The sequence below is a fragment of the Panthera pardus genome, unplaced genomic scaffold (assembly GCF_024362965.1).
Source record: "Panthera pardus isolate Hobbes unplaced genomic scaffold, ASM2436296v1 HiC_scaffold_20, whole genome shotgun sequence".
NCBI classification, from domain to species: Eukaryota; Metazoa; Chordata; class Mammalia; order Carnivora; family Felidae; genus Panthera; species Panthera pardus.
Window position 1 is genome coordinate 73668890 of NW_026526766.1, and position 22903 is coordinate 73691792.

General features: G+C 48.9%; 1 protein-coding gene across 5 annotated transcripts in view; it reads left to right on the top strand.

Moving 5' to 3' along the window:
- The window catches only part of ZNF618 (zinc finger protein 618), a 185468-nt gene that overhangs the window by 151559 nt on the left and 11006 nt on the right, over nucleotides 1-22903 (top strand). For 2 of the 5 annotated variants that reach the window (XM_019454088.2, XM_019454090.2), the window contains 3 exons: nucleotides 7315-7554; nucleotides 11226-11309; nucleotides 14316-14393. In XM_019454088.2, coding sequence (XP_019309633.2) covers nucleotides 7315-7554; nucleotides 11226-11309; nucleotides 14316-14393 — 402 coding nt within the window. Of the gene's footprint in view, nucleotides 1-7314; nucleotides 7555-11225; nucleotides 11310-13312; nucleotides 13358-14315; nucleotides 14394-22903 lie in introns of all 5 variants that reach the window. The other 3 variants (XM_019454087.2, XM_019454091.2, XM_019454092.2) reach the window with 3 other exon arrangements.

Genomic DNA, 22903 nt, shown 5'->3' on the forward strand with positions numbered 1-22903 from the left:
GAGACCATGACCTGAGCTGAAGTCGGACGCTCAACCGACTGAGCCAACCAGGCACCCCTAAAGTGCCTGTATTTAAAGTGTACGGTTTGATAAGTTTTGACCTATGTATGCACTCACAAAACCATCACTGCAGTTAAGATAACGAGCATATCATCACCCCTAAAGGTTTTTTGTGCTTTTGTATAATCCCTTACTCACCACTTTCCCATCCCCAGGCAAACACTGATTTTCTTTCTGTTACTATAGATTAATTTGCATTTTCTAGCATATTGCATATGTGGCATCTTAGAGTATGTACCCTTTTTATGTGTGGGGGGAGGGTCTGGCTTCTCTCACTCACCATGGATTGTTTTAAGATTCATCCATGGTTACATGTTATCAGTAGTTCATTCCCTTTAATTGATGAGTAGTAGCTTTCCATTGGATAGATGTAGATACCACAGTTTCCTTTATTCACTTACGGATGGACATTTGGGTTGTTTTTAGTTTAGAGCTAATACAAATAAAGCTTCTCAACATTGGTGTACATGTCCTTGTATGGACAAATGCGTTCATTAATCTTGAATAAATACCTAGGAGTGGAATAGCTGGATCATATGATACGTGTGTATTTAACTTTTAAGAAAGAACCCAACTGTTTTTCAAAGTGGTTATGCCATTTACATTCCAACCAGTAGTGTACATTTCTTTTTTGTAATGTCCTGGTCTCAGCTGGGTGTCAAGGTAAAACTGGCCTCTTAGAATGAGTTGGAAAGAATATTCCCTGAGTGTAGTGTCACTTAGGTTAAGCTGGTTAATAATCAAATCTCTACACCTTTTCAGGCTTTAGAAAAAAAAAATACACTTGTTCTATCTAGTACTGAGAGACAGACATTAAAATCTGCAACTGTAATTGTGGATATGCTGTGTCTCCCTTTAGTTCTGTCAGTTTTTGATTCATGTGTTTTGAAACCTTGCTTTTAGGTGCACACACTTGGGACCATTATGTTTTGATGACCCTTTAAAAATTGTTCAGTACCTTTATTTATTTCTTAATTTCTTTAACAGGTAATACCTGTTGTGCTGAAATCTACTTTATCGGTTATTGATATAGCTGCTGCAGCTTGCTTAGAATTAGTGTTTGCATGGTGTATTTCTTTCGATCTTTTTGTTTTAATGTTTCTGTGTCTTTCTATTTGAAGTATGTACATATAATTGGTTCTCACTCTTTTCTCTAGTCTGACAATCCCTGCCTTTTAAATGAAGTGTTTAATCCATTTACATTTAATATTACATATGGATATGGTTGGATTTTTGTATTTTGTAGTTCATATTTTTTACATTTTTTATATTTTGCCCTATATTTTTTTCTAGTTGTCCCATCTCTTCTTATTGTTCATTTTTTCTTCTTTTCTTGCCTTCTTTAATATTAATCAAGAACTTCCAAAAAAATTTCCTTTGTTAGCTTTCTAGCTATACCCCCTTTTTCTTTAGTGGTTCCTCTGTGGTTTATAATACACATCTTTAATGTATTACAATCTATCATAAATTTAATTCATAACATCACACGTAATGTAAGAACCTTATAACAGTGTACTTCTATTTACTACTCTCCTGTCCTTTATGTTCTTACCATACATCTATGTCTACATAAGTTATAAGCCCAATAATTTTTTTTTTTTGCTTTAAACAGTCTGTTATTTGTTAATTAAGAAATGAGAAAATGCCTTTTATATTTTCTAACATATTTACCATTTCCTGTGCTTTTCCTTCCTTTGTATAATAAATCTGAATTCCATCTATAATCATTTTCCCTTATTCCCTGAAGAACTTCCTTTAACATTTTTTCTATTGTAGGTCTGTTGGGGAAAGATTCTCTTACTTGAAGATGTTTTTATTTTACCTGTTTCTTTCAATGGATGTTTTCTCTGGATATGAAATTCTAGGTTGAGATTTTTTTTTTTTTCCAGCACTTTAAAAGTGTCACTCTTTTATCTTCTGGTTTATGTTTCTGGTGACAAGTCAGAGATCATTCTGATTGTGATTCTATATTTAATGTGTCTTTTTGTCTGGGTGCTTTTATTTATTTTTTTTAACGTTTATTTATTTTTGAGATAGAGACAGAGCATGAACGGGGGAGGGGCAGAGAGAGAGGGAGACACACAATCGGAAGCAGGCTCCAGGCTCTGAGCCATCAGCCCAGAGCCCAACGCAGGGCTCGAACTCACGGACCGCGAGATCATGACCTGAGCTGAAGCCGGACGCTCAACCGACTGAGCCACCCAGGCGCCCCTGTCTGGGTGCTTTTAAATATATCTACATATTACTGGGTTGTTTTTTTTTTTATCAGTTTGATTATGGCGTGTAGTTTTCTTTGTGTTTATCCTGTTTGGGGTTCACTGAATTTTTTGAATCAGTGGGTTTATATTTTTCATCAAATTTGGAAAATTTCAGCCATTATTTCTTCAAATATATTTTCTTAAATTTTTATTTTAGAGAGAGATTGAGCATGAGTCAGAGAAAGGGACAGAAGGAGAGAGAAAGAGAATGCTAAGCAGGCTCCACACTGAGTGTGGAGCTTGACACAAGGGCTTGATCGAGCCCATGATCCTGGGATCATGACCTGAGCCTAAATTAAATCGGACACTCAACTGCTGAGCCACCCAGGTGCCCCTCTGCAAATATTCTTATTACTCAATCTCTCTTTCCTCTGTTGTTGAGATTTTGTTTACATATATGTTAAACTGTTTGGTGATGAAGGTCTGTTCAGCTTACCATCCCTGTTTTCCCTTCGAGCTTCAATTTGGATAGTTTCTAGTATCCTGTCTTCAAGTTCACTGATCTTTTCTTCTCTAGTGTGCAGTCTGTCTTATTAGAAAATCATCAAGCGAATTTATCATTTCAGCTATCCTAGTTTTCATCTCTGTAATTTCCATTTGGTTCCTTTTTATATCATGTCTTTTCTCATTATGTTCATATTATCCTTTAAATCTTTGAGCATATTTATGAAAGCTGTTGAAAGGTCCTTGTCCACAAATTCCATCATTCCTGTCATTTCTGTATGTTTCTGTTGATTGGTATTTTTCTCTTGAGTATTTAGTCACATTTTCCTGCTTTGCCTCACAAGTAATTTTTTATTCTGTGCTGCACATTGTGATATTTGTTGAGCATCTGGATTTTGTTATCTTTCTTTGAAAGGTGTTAAATTTTGTTCTGGCAGGCAGTTAATTTACTTACAGATCAGCTTCATACTTCAAAGGCTTGTGTGTAAACTGTTAGGGTGGGTCTAGAGTGTTCTTATTCTAGGGTTAGAGTAATCCTAAGGCCTGACCTTTCTGGGTTTCAACTAAATGCTTGAGGTGTTCAGCAAGGTCTGTCTGCTCTGGCAGGTGGGAACTCAGACGTCTCCTACCCTCGTGAGACTTCTGAATCTGTTCTCGGCTCACTCCCCCCCTAGAAGCTGTTACCTTCCAGGCTGTGCAGAGGTTCATTCTGTACAAATCAGTTTGGCACCCATCAGACGCTTTAAGAGGCCCCTCTGCATATTTCTGGAGGTCTTTTTTTTTTTTTTTAATTCATCCCTTTTTGTTATTCTGTCCTGCCAATTCCAGCCATTGTCAGAATCCCTGAACCCTGATCACTGTCTCCTCTGTTCACCCAGACTGCAGTGCCTTCTTTGGGTTCCACCCCTGTGCTGTGGTCCAGAAGGTCTCCAGGCAGAGACTGGAGTGATCTCACATCAGGTCTTCTGTCGTAAATCACGACCCCGCACTGCCTACTGTTCAGCGTCTGAAAACTGTTGTTTTATGTATTTTGTCCAGCTTTATAGTTGAAGGAGGACAACTAGCCCTACACCACGTAGTCCATCACGGCCGGAAGTGTAAGTTCTCTGGTTCTGTCTCGAAGACGGAAATCCCTGAGAAAGTGTTTCCAACCTAGACTCCTTTTGCACCACATCGTCCGTTCATTCCTGCCTCCGGCCGTTGAGCATGCTCTTCCCATTTGCCTCAAATGCATCTTCACCCTCCTCTGCCTGGTGAAGGTTTCAGGGAGACCACCTGGTCTATGTGGTTACTTTTCTCGAATCCTTACATTCTCTGAATCTTTTTGTTCCCATTGAATTTTTCATTTTACAGAAAGGGGAGACCGCCGTGCTGTTATTTTTAAATATCTCCTATATATAAACATCTCACGTGTGTTCTTCATAAGGGCAGTCAGCCAGTCTGTCTGAAGCTCTTTGTTCTTTTCCCAGTGAGGGCTCAGGTAGGAATTCCAGCCTGATAACATTCCATGTGAGAAGGTCAACAGATGGAGCAAACTGCTGAGTGAAATGAATTAGGAGTGTGGGAAGTTCATCCTGCTTGGTCCGTACCTGCTGTGTGACTCTGGAGTGGTGCCTATACCTCTCTGAGCAACGTGTGCCCATCTGCCTTAGATAGACCCCTGTGGCCAACCGGAGGGTAACACATGAGGTAGCTTCTCATGTCCCCTCCTGGGCATCCCATCTTTGTTGTGGTCTGTTGAAGTGTGGTTCTGAGTTTTGCTTTTCTGGACATTGAGGCATTGGTTCTCTGATTCCATAATACCTCTTGAGCACTTCCTGTGTATCAGGGAATGTGCCTGGTCCTGAGTACATGGTTGGGCCTAACTGGCAGACTCTGTCCTCACAGAGCATTCAGGCTAATGGGGAAAGAGACCCCAACCAAAAGACCACAGCATGTGTCATTATCATAGGTGGTGATCAGTTCTTAGAAGGGAAGTGGACGGGGGACTGAAAATGACCAGGCGAGGTGTCAGGGACAGTTACGAGAGGAAGTGATGCTCATGTGGAAGTATGCAGGACCAGCACTAGTTACCCAGGCAAAAATTGGAGGGAAGATCATTCCAGGCAGAGGAAATAGCATGTGCAAAGGCCATGAGGCTTGGAAGACACAGAGGGTGTCCTAGAATGGGAAAACAAGAGATGAGCAGGTCCCAGGCCTGAAGATTTATTATATCATGTGCTTCGTGGGTGTCCCTGAGCTCCCTGCCACAGGGAACGAGGGGTCTCTCACACAAATGGCCAGGATTTTGACATCAGGAATTGTAGACCATGGAAAGGTCTGATCAGAGGGTCTCCTAGAAACAGTCCTTCAGGGTACAGTCTGGGGCCTAAGAAAGAAAGCAAGTGTATTGCTCAGAAATTCTCTGTTCCTTGTGTCCAGGTTCCCAGCATGTGTGGGTTGAGGCCAAAGGGGACCACATGGCCTTGTGCAGAGGCCTCCTTAAGTAGCTGGCAAACATGAGCTCCTGTCCCATCCTGGCATGGACTTCCTATGCCACTGTAAACTTATTAAACATTCTGGGTCTCAGTTTCCTTATTCCTAAAAAGTACGAGTAACAGCTGTTCACATTTGAAGAGCCATTTACCATTCAAGGTACTTCTGTGATTTTGTGTGTTCTTGGATCCTCTCAAAATCCCTGTGAGGCTGGTCGCACAGAGGTGGGTGTCTCACTTTTTTTGGTGGACATAAGGAGAACAGGTCGGGTACAAAGGTCAAGAGAGGGCAAGTAAAGAGTCCCAAGACCTCAGAGGCCAAAGGTGAGGGACCTGGGATCCAGAGGGGGCTTCACTTTGCTCCATACTTAGTCCCCAAACTGCTTCAGGGAGATAGGGAACTCAGAGATATGACTCTGGACACATGCCATGGAGTCTGATGTGTAGGTTGTTTGGGAATCGTGAGATGAGCCGCTCTTTTGATTGGACTCCGGGACCTCCAAGGTCCTTGACTCCAAAAGGGAGAGAGAGAAGGAGGAAACATAAAGAAGTGTCGTTCCCCACCCACACCTCTGTAGTTTGGGATTAAGGAAGCCAGACTCTGGAGAATGGGAGTGCAGAGAGTGGACAGACCTGTGTCCTCTGCGGGCTGCGGCCTTGGGGACTCCTCCTCGGACGGGCGGGTGAGGGCCTGCTTTAGGGGGCTGTGACTGGAGGGTCCCCCAGCTCCTGGCATGTGGCCACCACTGAATGAAGGAGGAGGTGACCCTCCAAGGGGGCAGCCTCCATCCTCTGAGCTCGTCTCAGTGTCTCAGGGTGGTGAATGAAGCACCGAAGACTGGCTTCCCTTGTGACCTTGGGTAAAGTCCTGCTTCCTGCTTCTCTGGGCCTGGGCTTCCTCATCTGTGCCAGGAATGGCCAACAGTGGAGGCCCAGGAAGTGCCTTTTTATTTTTTGGCTCTGAAAGCAGTGGGTGGAGTGGCTGAAGCCCAGGATGGATGGATACTGTCCTGTGGGCAGGGGTATAATGAAGCCCCTCCTACACCCCCAGATGCAGGGGGGCGGTGACAGCGGCCTTCTTGGGAAGCTCTGCTGTGGCTGGGATGTTGTGTGTACCAGTTCCTGTGAGATCTATGAGCCCCCTGGCCAGCACCAAAGCAGTCCCTTCCCATGCTGCCTGGTCCCCTTTTCATCTTCGGAGGAAGAGTTGCAGTTGAGTGAGCAGACCCCCCGCCCCCGTTCCTGTCCGTTTTAAATGTGGGGGTGTGGCCAGGTTCAGGGCTTGGCCACCTGGTAGTTTATGGCCCCGGGCAGTGCGAAGGAGGCAGACCATTGCCCGCCCAGGATGGCCAGGGCAGTCGTGGAGGCCACCGAGGGGTCAGCTCCCGGTTCTCAGTGACTCCAGCTCCTGCAGAGAATTCAGGTGAGGGAGGCAGGGGTTCTGGGAAATGGTGACCCAGACTTCCCAAAACACCACCAGGGAACTGCTGCACGCACTTGAATTAAAGCGGCAGCGTGCACTTAAGCGGTGTCCCCAAGACAACAATACCGTCAGTGCCCAGGAGGCACCACAGAGCCTCTTCCCCTAAAATCCTGAGGCGACATTGAGCCCCTCTGCTTTCACCCCCCACGACCAGTCAACTCCAGCATGTCCCTGCCTGTTTGCTTTCTGTCATTACTTCTGAGCCAGGCTGCCTTGGCTTAGGAGCCAACGTTCTAGAAAATGCTCTCGTGCCTGGTTGACTAATTCGCGTTCCCCCAAGCGCAGGTCATAGGCTGCGTTCATAGACCCTGAGAGCCTTGGGTGAGTCAAGGGTTATGGGTGAACTTCCCATTGAGCTGGTCAGTGGCCTCTGGGAAATTCTGAGTGTTAGCTGGTGATCAGGCTTCCCTCTAGGAGAAGCTGGGGAAGGTTCTAGAATCTTGGACTTTCTTAGGCTTTTGAGTAGAAGTGACGTCCTCTACCCTGTGGACGAAGAAGAGGTTTTGAACCTTGAGCGTGGGGTTCTGTGGCCCAAGAGGCCACTCACTCAGCCGGCTCTGAGGGCCCACGGGGACTGAGAGCATGACCCTCTCAGGTACCGCCCCGGGGTGGGAGCCACCGGACGATCCAGACACGGGCTCTGAGTGTTCACATCCGGAGGTCTCCCCGTCTCCACGCTTCGTGGCAGCGAAGACCCAGACGAACCAGTCGGGGAAAAAAGCTCCGGCCTCCGTGGTCCGATGCGCCACCCTCTTACACCGCACCCCTCCAGCCACCCAAACCCAGACGTTCCGCACTCCAAATTCGGGATCTCCGGCAAGCAAGGCAACTGCAGGTACCAATGGCCTATGTTACCTTCACACTTCCTCCACTCCCTGCCCTTCTCTCCACCTGCCACAGCTGTGCCCGAGGTCACTGTTCCCTTGCAAGAGCGAGTGGCGGTCCCGTGGCTCTCTGGGACAGATCTGGGTTCCAGCTGTGCCTCTGGCTGGCTCTCACCCTGGTGAGCCACCTGGCCTCTCTGAGGCTAGGTTTTTTTACCCTAAATCAGAGGGTTTGTATATGACGGTTTGCAAGCTTTTTTTTTTTTTTTGAGTAGGAGAATATTTTTCCCAAAGTCATGGCCCAAGGTGTTAAATTGTTTTTTAATTGCCAACATTTGAGCGTTAGGAGATTTTACATAAGGCGCTTGATTTCTAGCTGACATTGGAAGGTCAGTGGATGCCGTCTCCAGTGTTTTTGAGTCCATGCAGAAAGGGGCTCTGCCTCCAGAAGGTCTGGACCCACTCCCCTGGAGGCAACAGTTGGCTTTGGGCGGAGCCACAGGGCCCCCTTGAATAGAGCTGTCCAGTATCCCGCAGTCCTTACCACTCCCTCCTGCCTCCCCAACACAGTGGCCGCGTGGCAGGTGTCATTCCTCATTGTGATCACACTGTTGTCTGTCTTGCATTCAGCCCGGTTCATCCATCTACATTGCCTGCCTGGACCCTCCTGGCATGAATTTGCATCCCCCAACTTTCTGAAAAACCCAATCTAAAAAACTCATTTCTAGGAAGAGCTGCTCTCCTTGAAGCAGAGTGGTTGACCAGAAGCTCTGTTCTCTTAGCCTCCCCCTGCCTGGTACTACCTGGGAAGCCCCTCCCTGGGCCATAGCCTGGCAGGAAACCAGTGGATGCCAGCTCCAGTGTTTTCTTGAGTCCATGCAGAGAGGGGCTCTGGCTCCAGAAGGTGGACAGGCAGTGAAAGGTACACAGCAGCCACTGCTCCCGGGCAAATGGATTAAGACACACTGGATGCTGAGTGGTGGCTGTCAGGACTCCTGATTCATATCTGGGTGGAATGAGCCTTGGACTGACTGCCAGGATGTGTGGGGTGTAGGAGAGAATGATGATGTGGTCCTTCTGGGACTATGGGCCTTTCATTGCCCTCAAGAGGACCAAAGCCATCAGTTAAAGACACAAGCGACCGAACAGGACTTTGTTACACGAACCAGTAGCTTGGATGAGCGAAATAGCCAAGTGGTTGTCCTTTGCCTTTACTCTTTGATTCAGGAGGCTAATTTTGGGCAAAGATTTGGTTCTTAAAAACGTTTGCAAATAGGCTTATTGTGCTTAGGGTCTTCCAAAAGAGGAGTAAGCAGTCAGTCAACCTTGAAGGTAATGGTTTTCCAGGTACAGTGCTGAGAAAAGCCAATAGCCATTGTATTTTTTGCAACAGTAGTCATAAATTGGTTGGAAACAGACTGGCCACTGTGGGCTCATTGATGATAAGTATTGGCTCAACTCAATAATGGGATCCTGGCTTTCAGGTAGATCTTGCTTTTGCTCTTGACCTTGTGGCTGGGAGTTTTTACACCTGCGGTTTCTGCAGAAAATTGCCTGCAAGGGCCGCGTGGTCTATGTCGGCTCTCAGACCTCAGCGCCTCAGAGTAAGTGTCCAGCAAGCTATGGCATGTGCTTCTGGCTGCCTTCGTGTGACCTGGGAGAGTTGCGGTGGAGGTCACGGAGCAGAGGAGGTCAGGTTGTGAACAGGAATCTGCCTGTCAGAGCTGGAAGTTGTCCTCGCCCTTAACCGTGGTAGAAGGCCGTGCTCTGTGTGTACGTGCGTGCCTGTGCGTGGGACTTGACCCACAGCGCCACCCTCTGGTTTCCAGGCCAGAGGTGCCGACGCAGGGATCGCAGGGATCGCTGGTCAAAATTTGCATCTGCAGTATGGGCTGAGCGGTAAAGGGGACTAATTGTAGGAATGTGTAACCTTGGTGAGGCTGCGTGAAATTCCTCCACAGATGGGTAGCCATTGAATGCATAAGGGTGAAGGTGAAGAGAGGAATCACTTCCTTACCCCCAGATCTTTTTAAAGAGAACGATGCATCTGCCTCAGGAACGAACTCTCCTTATTCTGCCATCGGAGAAATGAGGAGCACACCCAGCCCCGGAACTGGATGGCCTCACCCCCCTGTCTTTTCATCTGTAGCGTGGGAATGACAATGTGAACCTCATAGGGCTGTTGGGAGGACCGTGGGAGACCACAGGCGTAAGGTGTGCGGACCATGCCTGGTGCGTAGCAGGTGCTCAGTAAATGAGAGTCCCCCCACCCCGCTCCGCTAGACAAAGACTTAAGGGTCTTTGCCGACTTACAGATGGTACCTTGAGGTGGGCTCCTGGGGAGCTGTCAGCCCAGGCACTTTACAGATACCTTCTGAAGAGTGGGTCTCCCTTGTGATGTTACCGATAGCCTCCACAGAAAGGAGGCCATGTCAGGAAGTGTCGTTGGGCTCAGGAGACAGGGCCTGTAGGAGCCACCTGTGGCTTCTTTCCCCATTACCCCATCATCTTCGGGAACCCTGGCCCCCAGGGTCTGGGCACTTACCCTTCTGACATAGGGTGGCCTGGGTGACTGTGGCATTTCCCAAAGTGGGTTCCGGGGATCGCCATTTTTGAGGGATTCTAGGAAACCTGCTATTTTTTTATTGGGCTTCGGTGGCTAAATGTATTTGGGAAGGTTGGGTCAAACAAAGCTAAATGGGTCTCTTTCTGGTGGAACTTTCTCAGAGCCTCTGTTGTTTCCCCTTAAGGACCGGGTCAGCTGCTCGTCCCAACTTGACTTGCTCTCAGGAGCCTTTATCTCCTGGAACGTCCAGCAGCCCTAGTGCCAAGAGCAACTGGGAAAAGCAGAGCTACCTTCTGGCTCAGATACTCTGTCTCAGGGGTGGGGCTGGGGACTAGACTGGAATGTGTCCTCCTGGTTGGACCCCGTGTCTTCACCCCAGGGTGTCCAGACAGCACCGGAAAGGCGCCACCTGTAAGCAGAGGTGCCCCGGGAATCACTGGAGGAGCCCGTCCCTTCCCCGGGATGAACTCTGACCAGGCCTCACCTGGTCTTTGGGCTCCCGGGGTGTGGGGCTGCCCCCACTCTGCCCGACACACCTCCTCTCTAAGGATGCCCTCCGCCTGGCTTGGGGAGCTGGGGTCGGCCATCTGGCCCTCCTCCTCTGCCAGGGCCTCCACCAGGACACCGTCTGTCACACTGCCTGCTCCTGTGTGGAGCCTGAGGCAGCAGAACCTGGCAGAACGAGTGGGGGCGGCAGGTCCAAGTTACTCAGTGTCGCCAGAGCGGCTCCTGAGGAGCCAAAGGTGGGAGACCCAGGCCCACCTGCCATGTGCCCGCTCAGCTGGATTTCATCCGTGCGCGCTCGGACGGGTCACGCACGCACGCCCCCGTGCCTGACCCTCTGCCCCCTCTGGGTAGTGTGGGGGGCGTCTCTTGGGGCCCTGACGGGGGATCAGGCGACTCAGGTGAGCCTGAGGAGCTGGGGTCTGGTTTGGGCTCCTGGGGCCCCTCAGCGTGCAGGTTCCCAGCATAAAGCCCCGGGCTCTGCCAGCCCTCGTGCCAGGGCGGTTCCGAGGTACCCTGGCCTCTACGTCCCCTGTCACGCCCTTCCCTTTGGGCCTCGTAGCACTAACCAGTCACCGCTGCTTTCTCTCGCTCTCTCCTGTCCCTACCCAGCAGAAAGCGCTTTCAGTCGGAGAGTAGAAGGCAAAGCACAAAACCACTTCGAAGAGACAAATAGCAGTTCCCAAAACTCCAGCGGTGAGTGTGCCCTGTGACGGCTGTCACGCACCGTGGCGCCCAACCCTCCTGCCCACGGTGGCGGCGGGTGTTCTGGGCTGGGCTCCTCATGGTCCCTGCTGGCGTTCTTGGGAGGAGATTGGGGGCGGGGAATCAGAAGGGGGTCAGGGTGAGGCAGAAGTGGGAAGGACCTTTTCTTCCAGGGGCCTCCCTCTGGGCCTCAGGAGCATCTCAGGGGTCTGTGGCTCTTTGTCTCTCCCTCCTGCCCCTAACCCCAGAGCCTACAGCCTTGGCTCCAATGGCCCCGGAGGAGTAAGACCGCTGTTGCTGTGTTTTTAGGGTGAACGTGGTCTTTCCAGGAGCAGCAACAGGGGTGCAGGTAGAACTATAGCCTGAGAGCCAGAGACTCTTGAGTTCTGGCCCCATTTTAGACCAGAGGCCCTCCAAAGGTACCCCTCAGGCCCCAACCTGCCCGAGGAGGTTTGTCTGAGGTTCCCGGTGGTGTTTTGGCGCCCCCTGGTGGCTTCCCCGAAGTACCTTAAAGCAGAGCAGCCAAAGGCTTCCCCAGTGGACCCACAGGAAGCCTAGCTAGAGCCGTGGGTGGTCACGAGCAGCCCCTGTCCGAAAGGTACAGCAAGCCGGCCTGCACAGTGACAACCAGGGCAAGATGAGAAAAGAATTCTGATCCTTTGGTTACGTTAAGGCAGGGTACCTCCTTGCTTTCTTGCACAGCTGAAGTTGAATTCACCAGAATAGGTGTTGGTCTGTCACCGCCGAGGCCCAGGTGACTGTCAGTCCGGGCCTTTATGAAACAGCCAGGAGCCCAGAAGAACGCGGAGCCTTCTGCACAGTTCAGTGAGCTCCAGCTTTGACCTGTAGCCCAAGCGTGAACCCCAGCTGCACCACCTGCGAGCTGGTGACTCGGGCCAGCCTCTTAATTTCTCCTCCGCTGTGAAGGCGGAATCAGTCGCGCACACGTCCCTGTGGTGGCGGACGGTCAGTGCCCCACAGAGATTCCGCGCTCACGTGGTAGGGCGGGGTGGTGGTGGTGGTCTTCAGTGAGCCAGGTGGTACGTGGGGTGCCCCGAGGAGAAGGAGGGGGGTGTGCTGTGGGAGCCCAAGAAGATCACCGTGATCCCCTAAACCCTGGAGAGCTGCTCACCCTTTTTGGCCTCCAGTCTCCCAAGAGGTGAGCCCAGAGGTGACGGAGTGACTTGCCCCAGGCCACTCAGGAAGAGGTAGAGCCAGGACTGGAGCCGCCACCTCCCAGGGAGCCTTTCCTCCGCAGTCAGGCTGCACCCCCTGCCTCTCCGTCTTCCAGAACAGTCTCTCAGAACTGGGGCGGGGGACTGAAGTGTGAATCGCTGCCACCGGCAGCCAGCATTTATTGAGCGCTTACTACGTGCCTGGCGTGTGTTCAGAGCTGTATGTGTCTTATCTGTTTCCATCCTTACCACAGCCCTGGAGGGGGGGGGAGGGTCAGTGTAATTGTGATCCCCATTTTCTGGATGAGGAAACTGAGGCTCAGGAGAGGTTGGTCATTGGCCCAGGTTCCCAGTGTGCGAGGGGTGGTGCTGGGATCCCAGGCCTAGTCCCGCTGGCCCTCCCCTGCTGCCCTCTGCGTTTGAGGCTCACCTGACAACACCAGGAAGCAGGGGAAAGTTCAGCAAGCAGAACCCTTCAAGGCACAGCACAGCGCCCCCTGCGGCTGCTCGGGTGTCCAATGCCAGGATCTAGAAGCAGCTCCCAGCTCCCTGTCCTGAGCAGCCACATACGGACATTTTCTCATTCGCGCGCTGTGGGCTCACTTTCTGGGAGTTGAGGGCGTCCTCGAGGCATGGCCCTGGCTGACCTTGCCCTGCCCGGTGCCCCGGCACCAGCCCCGGATGTGAGCCTGGCTCTCAGATATTCCTCCTCCTCTGAGAGCCCCAGTGGCTCACTGCTTATTAAGAACAGAAGTGATGACAGTTATCTGAGAGCACTGGGACGGGAAGAGACTTAGCTAAACTGTTTCTCTTTTGCAGAAACTGCAAGTCCCCTGATTTCCAATCCTTTCCCTCTCCTACAGAGTAAGTGATGGTCCCATGGGGGGCTGGAGAGGGCAAGGCAGGGCAGGGAATGATCTCAGCCAGCCGCACCCAGCTGCACACTCGGGACCTCCCTAGAGCACCTGCCCCTTAGGCTGCCCTCGGGCAGACCTGACAGCCAGCAGAGGCAGGAGGAGGGCCCAGCCCCAGCGGGGAGGGGGGGTTTGGACGGGGGGCGGGCGGAGCCCTGAGCAGCCTGCCTCTGCCACCCCGGCCCTGGCAGGAACCCAGGGGGCAGCCTCAAGACACCTCTTCCGAGCCCATCTCAGCCTCCCCGTGCGTCTCTTCGTCACTCTTCTTCTTCCCCCTTCTTTCCTCTTTTCCCTGTGTCGGGCGCTGACTTGAGTGCTGGGGACACACAGGTGGAAGCTCAGGTCCCCCCCGCCTATGTGGTCCCGTTCCCGCGTGTGCTGTTGTCCCTCCCGCCCGCCTGCTCTGTCTTCCCGGTCCTCACCCTGTCCTGTTTGCTCTTGCCTCTTCTGTGGCTTTCTCCACTTTCCGCCTTTCTCTCTCGCTTATTTTCCGCCCCCTTTACTGCCCTCTGTGTTCTTTGCCTTGTTTTCATTCATTCATATACTCATTTGTTGGCTCACGGCGACGTCTGTGCAGAGGGTGGGCTGTGGAGCACGCGAGACATGGTCTCTGCCCCCGGAGAGCACTCGGTCCGTTAGTGTCGCCCCCTCCCTGTCCCCAGTGCCCAGAACAGTGCCTGACACACAGTAAGCACTCAATAAATGTCTGCCTGGTTGGATTAGACGGTCTGTTTATCCGCAAGTCCCCCTCGGCATTGCTTCTGCCCCCGAGCCTGTCCCTCGCTAGTCAGTGACGGGGGCGGGCAGGCGGGGCCCAGAGCCCCAGTGTGTGTCTGGGTTCCCATTTCCAGGGCATCCTAGGTGGTTCTGCCCCTAACACGGCCTCGTTTCTCCCCCTCCCGCCCCAGAGCCCTACACCTGTGGCGCCTGTGGGATCCAGTTCCAGTTCTACAACAACCTGCTGGAGCACATGCAGTCCCATGCAGGTAAGGGAACCGGCAGCCGCCTCCCCCCGGGTGCTGTCCCCGTTAGTCCCCTCCCTCATGGCCTGCCCGAAGGCCGCCTTTTCCCGGAAGTGGAAGTGGCCGCAGGACGTGGGACCTGCCCTCAGGGGGCCCCGGGGCCTCACAGGGGAGGTGTGTACCTGGGAGGTGAGTGCACAGAGAGGGGCACGAGCTGAAGAAGGCTTCCCGGGGCTGTAGCTCTTGAGCTGAGCCTTAACGCCAGATAGGAGCTGACCATGAGAGACGTCAAGGTGTGGTTTGAGATCTCGGGCGAGCAGAGGCAGGAGAGGTGCATTCGCCGTCACACTGTCCCACACTTGACGGCCGCCGTCCTGATGGAGCACACCCCGGTCCCCCGGAGGGCCGGGGAGGGCGCACATTGACAGGCCCCACCCTGATTTCGGGGTCTGCAGGTCCCAGGCGGGGCCTGGTTTCAGCACCTGTGACAGGTCCTCAGGCTGCATGTCCAGGGAGTACATGGAGAACCACTGGTGCGGGGCTGCAGGCTGGTGACTTGCTGTCTAGGTGACCTTTTTATCAGCTCTTCTGCCACCTTGCAAGTTCGTGGGCTTGGCCCCCGTCTCTAAACCATCCTGCCTTCAAAGCCAAGCCTCCCGTTGTAGGGTTTTTTCACTGTAGTGCCTTCACTTCTGTTCTACTTCCTGTCTTAAGGAGATGCTCAGTGGTTTAACATAATCACTTACTTCTCGGGTCACATCACAGCCTCATGTAAGTGGCCTGGTGGGGTGGCCTTGAACACAGTGATTCTGGGACCGAAGCAGAGTTCCTTCCTTCGTATGGCTCTGTCCTCCCCTGGCTCCTCAGAGCCTCTCTCTCGGACTGGGCGGCGGGGAGAGAAACACTTCCTCCTTTACCACTTTGGGTCACAAGTGACACATGTCATATGTGCTCAAATTCCAGAGGCGGGAGCACGCCCAGAGCCACTGTCCAGGGACAGCCTGGCACTCTGCAGAGGGAAACATGAACCTGAGGGAGGCAGCCAGCTGTCCTTGCCGCCCCTGCCCCAGGTAGTCCTCGGGAGGCATTGGAACCGCTGAGAGAAAAGTGCCCCACATGTGCCGCTTCAGTGACGGTAGTTTGCTGTTGTTTCGACAGTTACTACCGTTGCTTGCACCTCTCTTGGGTTTGCACATCTTTCGTAGAATCTCTCAGGTCTGGCCTGACTTGCGCAGAGGAACACAGGGCTGGACTCTCATGTAGGCTAGGGACTGTTCTCTTGGTGAGACCTCTCGTTTTTTGGCATTCATTCATTTCTTCGCTTCTTCGTTGGGTGTGTGCTGTCCCCCAGGCGCTCATTCACATGCTCTCTGGTGGGGGGAGTTACTATTTATTTCTGGTGAACTCCTCTAAGAGCAGACAGAGCTGGATTGGCAGCTAGGACCTGTGAGCTACAAGCTCTGGTGTGCCTCCTTTTGCCACGTGACCCAGGCAGGAAACTCGTCCCCCTCTCTGGGCCTTCTCCATCTCAAAAACAAGGGCATGCAAACCTGTGATCTCCGGCTGCCTTCCTGGAAGTCTTCGGGTGCCTCACGTCTCCTGTTTGCCTTTGCCATCAACCGTCCTTGGCCGTGGAAGGTCTTGAGTGCCAGCTGAAGGCCTTCAGACCTGACCCTGTGCGAATCAGTAGCAGTATATACCTTTTGGACCTGAGACTCCCACAGTCCAGGGTCCGTGTATTCCTCTTCTGAAACCCAGACCCTCCACCTGCCCCCCCCCCCCACCCCCAACCAGCTTTGGGAATTTGAGGCTAATTAGGGAAGAGTCTGGGAGGCTGCCCTTCCCCATTCCTCAGGCAGTTGGGTGGAGGCCATTAAAATGCAAATCAAGGCTGTGCCCGGTGGCCCTGTGTCTCCCAAGCATCCCGACTTGTTTTCTAGGGAGAGCTTTGGGCTGCTTTGTTCTGGTCCAGTGCTGGCAGAGAATACCTCGCTGGCAATCCCGTGCAAAGCCAGCCTGAATCCCAGCCAGGCTGAGTCGGGATTAAAGGATTGACTCCATAGAGAAAAATTAAGCGTCATGATCTGTGCAGTTCACAGTGTCGCTGATAAGGGGGATCAGCCTCGAATAACACCAATCTCATTAAGAGCCTGCTGAATGGCACAGGGTAATTCCCCCTAATAAACTTCTTTTCTGTGCTGTAGGAAAATTTGTCTTGCCCCTGGTGACAGTTCAAGAGCATGTTTTGGCAGTGGTAATACCGGAGATCGCTAACATTTAGTGAGCAATTACTATGTGTCCAAAAAGGTGACTTCATCCCATCTCCTGAACAAGAGGACGTTATCATCCCCACTATGTAGATGAAGAAATTGAGGCTCACAGAACATAATCACCGGCCCAGAGTTGAACAGCTTGTAAAATGTATCATTTGAGCTCTTCCTTGGGTGCCAGACCTTATTCTAAGACTCTCACGCATGTTGGCTCATTTACTCCTCAGAACAGCCTTCTGAGTTAAGTGTCCCTATTAACTCCACTCAAGAGATCTGGAAATCGAGGCACAGAAGAGCTGAGTAAGTTACTCAGAGCTGTGCAGCCACAGTGTTAGACAGGGATTGTGACCCTCGCGGTGAACTCCAGAGCCTGTACTCATGATAACCACCCTCTTCAGCCGGGTACGTGGAAGGTTCCCGGAGATGGAAGTCCTCTCAGAGGTCACCTTTGCCAGCCTCTTTTTAAAGTAGTTCAGGAGGACCTAAGCCAGAAGAGGCACGGGGACGTCCCCCGGCAGCACACAGGTTGGCCGTTGGGGGGTTAGGATTTGGGAATGGCTACCCTTGATCTCTGGAACCCTTGGAGGTGTTTCACCTCCCTGGGCCTCAAGCATCTCATCTGTGAAGTGGGCTAATCAGTGCCTTCACAGGCTGCATGAGGGTTCTGGGGGTGTGACATATGTCAAATATTGAGGGTTGTGGTACGTTCGCGGCTACCGAACAACCACGGGTGTCTCTTTTCCCATCCTCTGCCGGGAACAACTGCTTTCTCCTTCCTGCAGTGGTCCCTCCCCGGGATATGGCCTTGATTCTGGCTTGGCACCCGGCCACGAGCAGATGCGGGCACACGTGTGCGTGTGCGTCTGTGGTACTTAGGGGATAGCCACACGGAGTCCACCTTATTTTCAGCTCAAGCTATAAATCAAGGCTTTTGGGGGGGCATTTACCAAGTACCTCCCCCACGTCAGGAGCAGTATTGGTGGGATATGGAGAAAAAAGTTTTTTTAGTCAGCTAGTACCAGACGTTGTTATCCACTGCTAGGTTGAGTCCTCTCGATTCCAGGTCCTGCAAAAAGGCAGAGAATGAGGAAATCACCCTGGGGCTTTGCCCCAACCTTAGCATTTTGGAAGAGGAGGGGAAACTGAGGCCCAGAGGGTTGAAGTGACTAGCTGAAGCTCACACCCCTCAGCCGTGGCAGAGCCGGGTTCACAGCCGGGGCCTTCAAACCCCTGTCCCCTGGTGGAGAGAGTCCACAAGGACGGCTGCTGGTTTCCATTTACAAACTTGTGTTTCCCCCTTTTAAATGCAATATCTACTCATTAAAAGAAATTGGGAACCTGGCAGGGAAATTGGCAAGTGAAGGATCAGCCATCATCTCACTACTCAGAGCTTAACCGCTGTTGTTACTCTTTCAGTGGGTTTCTTTTCTGTTGTTTAAAAACTGGGTTTATGAAGATATAATGTGCATGAATGGAATTCACCAGTTTTAAGAGTGTGGTTTGATCATTTTGACAACTGGTAGCCATTGAATCTATCAAGATGTATCACGTTCACCATCCACCCCACAAGTTCCCTCCTGCCTCCTTGTAGCCAGTTTCCTCCCCGACCCCAGCCCTGGCAACTACTCTCTGCTTCTCTTGCCACAGTTTTGCTTTTACTGGAATTTTATATAAATGGAATTATATGGCATTTCGTTTGTTGTGTCTGGCTTCTGTCAGCGTACTTTTGAGTTCAATCCATGTTCTGTGTTATCAGTAATTCCTTTTTATTTCTGAGTAGTACACCATTGTTTAGATATGCCAGAGTTTGTTTATCCAGTCACCAATGGATGGGCATCGAAGTTGTCTCCAGTTTGGGGCTATTGTGAACAAACCTGCTGTGAACGTTCAAATACACGTTTCTGTGTGGACATGTGTTTTTTATCTCTATTGGGTATATCGCTGGGAGTGGAAATTTGGGGTCACATGATCACTCGTGTTTGGGAATTGCCAGACTGTGGGGTCTGATTTCTCCACATTCGCTCAAGGTACTTGCAGTTACCAGACTTCTTGTTTTAGCCATCCGAGTGTGTGGGAAGCGGTATTTCATTGTGATTTTCATTTGTATATTCCTGCTAACTAATGACCTGGAACGTTCTGTCGTGCTTATGGGCCATTTGGATATCTTCCGTAGAGAAATGCCTATTCAGATCCTTTGCCCATTTTTAAATTTTTTGTCTTTTTAGTATTGAATTGCCAGTGTTGTTTATGCATTATTCTAGATCCAAGACCTCTGTAGATACACGATTTGCAAATATTTTCTCCCATTTTGTGGGTTGTCTTTTTTACTTTCTTGATATTGTCCTTTGAAGCACAGAAGTTTAAATTTTGGTGAAGTCCACTTTTTTTTTAATGTGTGTTTATTTTTGAGAGAGAGAGAGAGAGCAGGGGAGGGGCGGAGAGAGAGAGGGAGAGACACAGAATCGAACGCAGGTTGCAGGTTCTGAGCTATCAGCACAGAGCCTGATGTGGGGCTTAAATTCACGAACCGTGATATCATAACCTCAGCCAAACTCAGACGTTTAACCGACTGAGGCATTCAGGTGCCCCCATTTATCAAGAATCAGTTTACCGTATGTGTGAGGGTTTATTTCTGAAATCCGAATTCTGTTCCATCAGTCCGTATGTCCTTGTGTCAGTACCACACTGTCTTGATTAATAATGTAGCTTTGTAGTTGTTTGGAAATCAGGAAATGTGAGCCCTCCAACTTTGTTCTTTTTCAAGATTGACTTGGCTCTTCTGCATCTCTTGCATTCCCACATGAATTTTAGGCTCAGCTTGTCAATTTCTGTTAAAAAAAAAAAAAAAAAAGCCAGCAAGGATTTTGATAGGGATTGTGTTAAATCTAGATTAGTTTGGGGAGTATTGCCATTTTCACAGTATTAAATCCAACAATCTATGAACATGGAATGTCTTTCTGTTTATTTAAATCTTTAAGTTCTTTCAATCGTGTTTTTAGTTTTCCGTGTACAAATCTTGCACTTCTTTTGTAATTTATTGCTAACTTTTATTCTTTTATTTATTTATTTTCTCAATATATGAAGTTTATTGTCAAATTGGTTTCCATACAACACCCAGTGCTCATCCCAAAAGGTGCCCTCCTCAATACCCATCCCCCACCCTCCCCTCCCTCCCACCCCCCCATCAACCCTCAGTTCTCAGTTTTTAACAGTCTCTTATGCTTTGGCTCTCTCCCACTCTAACCTCTTACTTTTATTCTTTTAGATGTGATTTCAAAATGGAATTCTTTTCTTAATTTAATTTTGGGGGGTGCTCATTTGCTAGTATAAAGAAATAAAATTGATTTCTTTTTCATATATGTCGATCTTGTTTCCTGCAACCTTGCTAAACTTACTTACTGTTTCTAATAGTTTTGTGTGTGTGCGGATTCCATAGGGTTGTTTATGTACACAATCACGTCATCTGCAGATAGAGATGTATTTTTTTTCTTTCATTCCAATCTGGATGCTGGTTGTTTTTTTTTTTTTTTTTTTTTTAATTTGAGAAAGCATAAACAGGAAAGGGGCAGAGAGAGGGGGACAGAGGATCTGAAGGGGCTCTGCGCTGACAGCAGTGAGCCCTATGTGGGGCTTGAACTCATGCACTGTGAGATCATGACCTGAGCCGAAGTTGGACGCTTAACCAACTGAGCCACCCAGGTGCCCCTTATCTGGATGCTTTCTTAAATTATTATTATTTTTTCCTACTTGCCCTGTCTGGAATCTCTGATACATGTTGAATTAAAGAGATAAGAATGGATATTCCTGTCTCGTCCCTGATCTTAGAGGGAAAGTGTTCAGTGTTTAACCATTAAGTATGATGTTAGTAGTGGGTTGTTCATAGATGCCCCTTGTCAGGTTGAAAAAGTTCCTTCGATTCCTAGTTTGCTGAATGGTTTTATCGTGAAAGGGTATTGGATTTGTCAAATGCCTTTTCTGCATCTTTTGAGATGATGATTTTTTTTTGTTTTTTTGTTAGGATTAATATGGCATATTCCATTGATTTTTGTATGCTGAACCAACCTTGTATTCCTGAAATAAATCCCACTTGTTCATGATGTTTAATCTGTTATATATATTGCTGGATTTGGTCTGCTCTGTTTTATTGAAGATGTTTGTGTCTGTAGTCATAAGGGATAGTGGCCTCTGGTTTCTTTCCTTGTAATTGTTTTGTCTGATTTGGGTATCAGAATAATATTTACCTCATGGAATGAATTGAGAAACATCCCCTCCTCTTCTATTTTTGGGAAGAATTTGTGACAAATTGCTTTAACATACGATTAGAATTCACCAGTGAAACCTTCTGACTCTGGACTTTGCTTTCCTTTCTTTTTGTGGGAAGTATTTTGATTATAAATCAAACTTCTTCTTTAGGTCTGTTCAGATTTTCTATTTCTTCAGTTGGTTTTTGGTAGTTTAAGTCTTTCTAAGAATTTGTCTGTTGCATCCAGGTTATTTGATTTGTTGGAATACTATTGTTCGTAGTATTTCCTTAAAATCTTTTTTGTTTCTATCAAGTCAGCAAACTTTTTTTTTTTTTTTATTTTAAGATTTCCTTTATCAAGGTTCAGGAAGTTTCCTTCTCTTCCTGGTTTCCTAAGAGTTTGTGTCCTGAGGGAGTATTAAATTTTGTCACATTTTACTGTGCATGTATATCCATGGAAGTTATGGAGGTTGTTTTTCTTCTTACTTTCTCTTTAAAAAAAAAAATTGGGGGGCGCCTGGGTGGCTCAGTCGGTTGAGCGTCCGTCTTCAGCTCAGGTCATGATCTCATGGTTTGTGAGTTCGAGCCCCATGTCAGGCTCTGTGCTGACAGCTCAGACCCTGGGGCCTGCTTGGGATTCTATGTCTCCCTCTCTCTCTGCCCCTCCCCTGCTCACGCTCTGTCTCAAAAATAAATTAAAAAAAAATTTTTTTTAATGTGTATTTATTTTTGAGAGAGAGAGAGAGAGAGAAAGAGAGAGAGAGAGAGCAGGGGAGGGGCAGAGAGAGAGGGAGACAACACAGAACCCCAAGCACGCTCTAGGCCTGTCAGCTGTCAGCACAGAGCCTGATGCGGGACTCAAACCCACAGACAGATCATGACCTGAGCTTAAGTCGTACGCTTAACCGACTGAGCCACCTAGGCGCCCCTTTTCTTACTTTCTCTTAGTGGAAAATTGCACTGATTGGATTTCTTTTTTTAACCTCAGCTTACGTTTCTGGGGTAAATTCCACTTAGTCACGATTATTTTTTATATTGCTGTATTTAGTTTGCTAATATTTGGTTAAGGATGTTTATGTGTATGTTTATGAGGGATATTGGGTTATATATAGTTCTTCACCTGCAGTGTTTTTTTCTAGCTTAGGATCAGGGTAATGCCAGCCTCATAGAATGAATCGAGAGATGTTCTTATCTTTTTTCTGGAATAATTGGTGTAGAATTTGTATTGCTTTTGCCTTAAATCTTTAGTCAGATTCTCCAGTGAACCCATATGGGATTTTTCTTTGTGACTGGTTATTTAACTGTGAACTCAATGTCTGTAATAGATATAGGACTATTTCAGGTTATCTGTGTCTTCTTGAGTGAATTTGAGTATTTTGTATCTTTTAGGGTGTTTGTGTCACTTGAGTGGTCGAGTTAATTAGCATAAATTTGTTCATAATCATTTTAATGCCTCTGATATCTGTGTATGTATTGCTATCCCCTTCTTTCATTCCTGATACTAATAATTTGTGCCCTCTTTTTTTTTTTAACCTTTTTGGCTTAGAATTTTTTCCATTTTCTTTATTTTTACAAAGAATCAGCTTTCAGTTTCATTATTTTTCTCTTTTGTATTTATCTATTTTCTATCTATTTTCCTTTTCCCAAGAAAAGGAACCCCAATTGCATATATATACTAAACTGATAGTGTCCATGATCCGTTCATTCATTTTAAGCCTTTTACCCTTTTTGTTTTTCATGTTGGGTAGTTCTCTTGCTCTTTCTTCACTGATTTTTTTCTTCTGTGGCATCTGATCTTTTATTTCTTACTGTATGTTTGTTTTTTTTTAATGCTTATTTATTCTTGAGAGAGAGACAGAGACAGAACGTGAGCCGGGGAGGGGCAGAGAGAAAGACAGAATCCAAAGCAGGCTCCAGGCTCTGAGCTGTTAACACAGAGCCCAACGTGGGGCTCGAACTCATGAACCACGAGATCATGATCTGAGCCAAAGTCGGACACTTAACCGACTGAGCCATGCAGG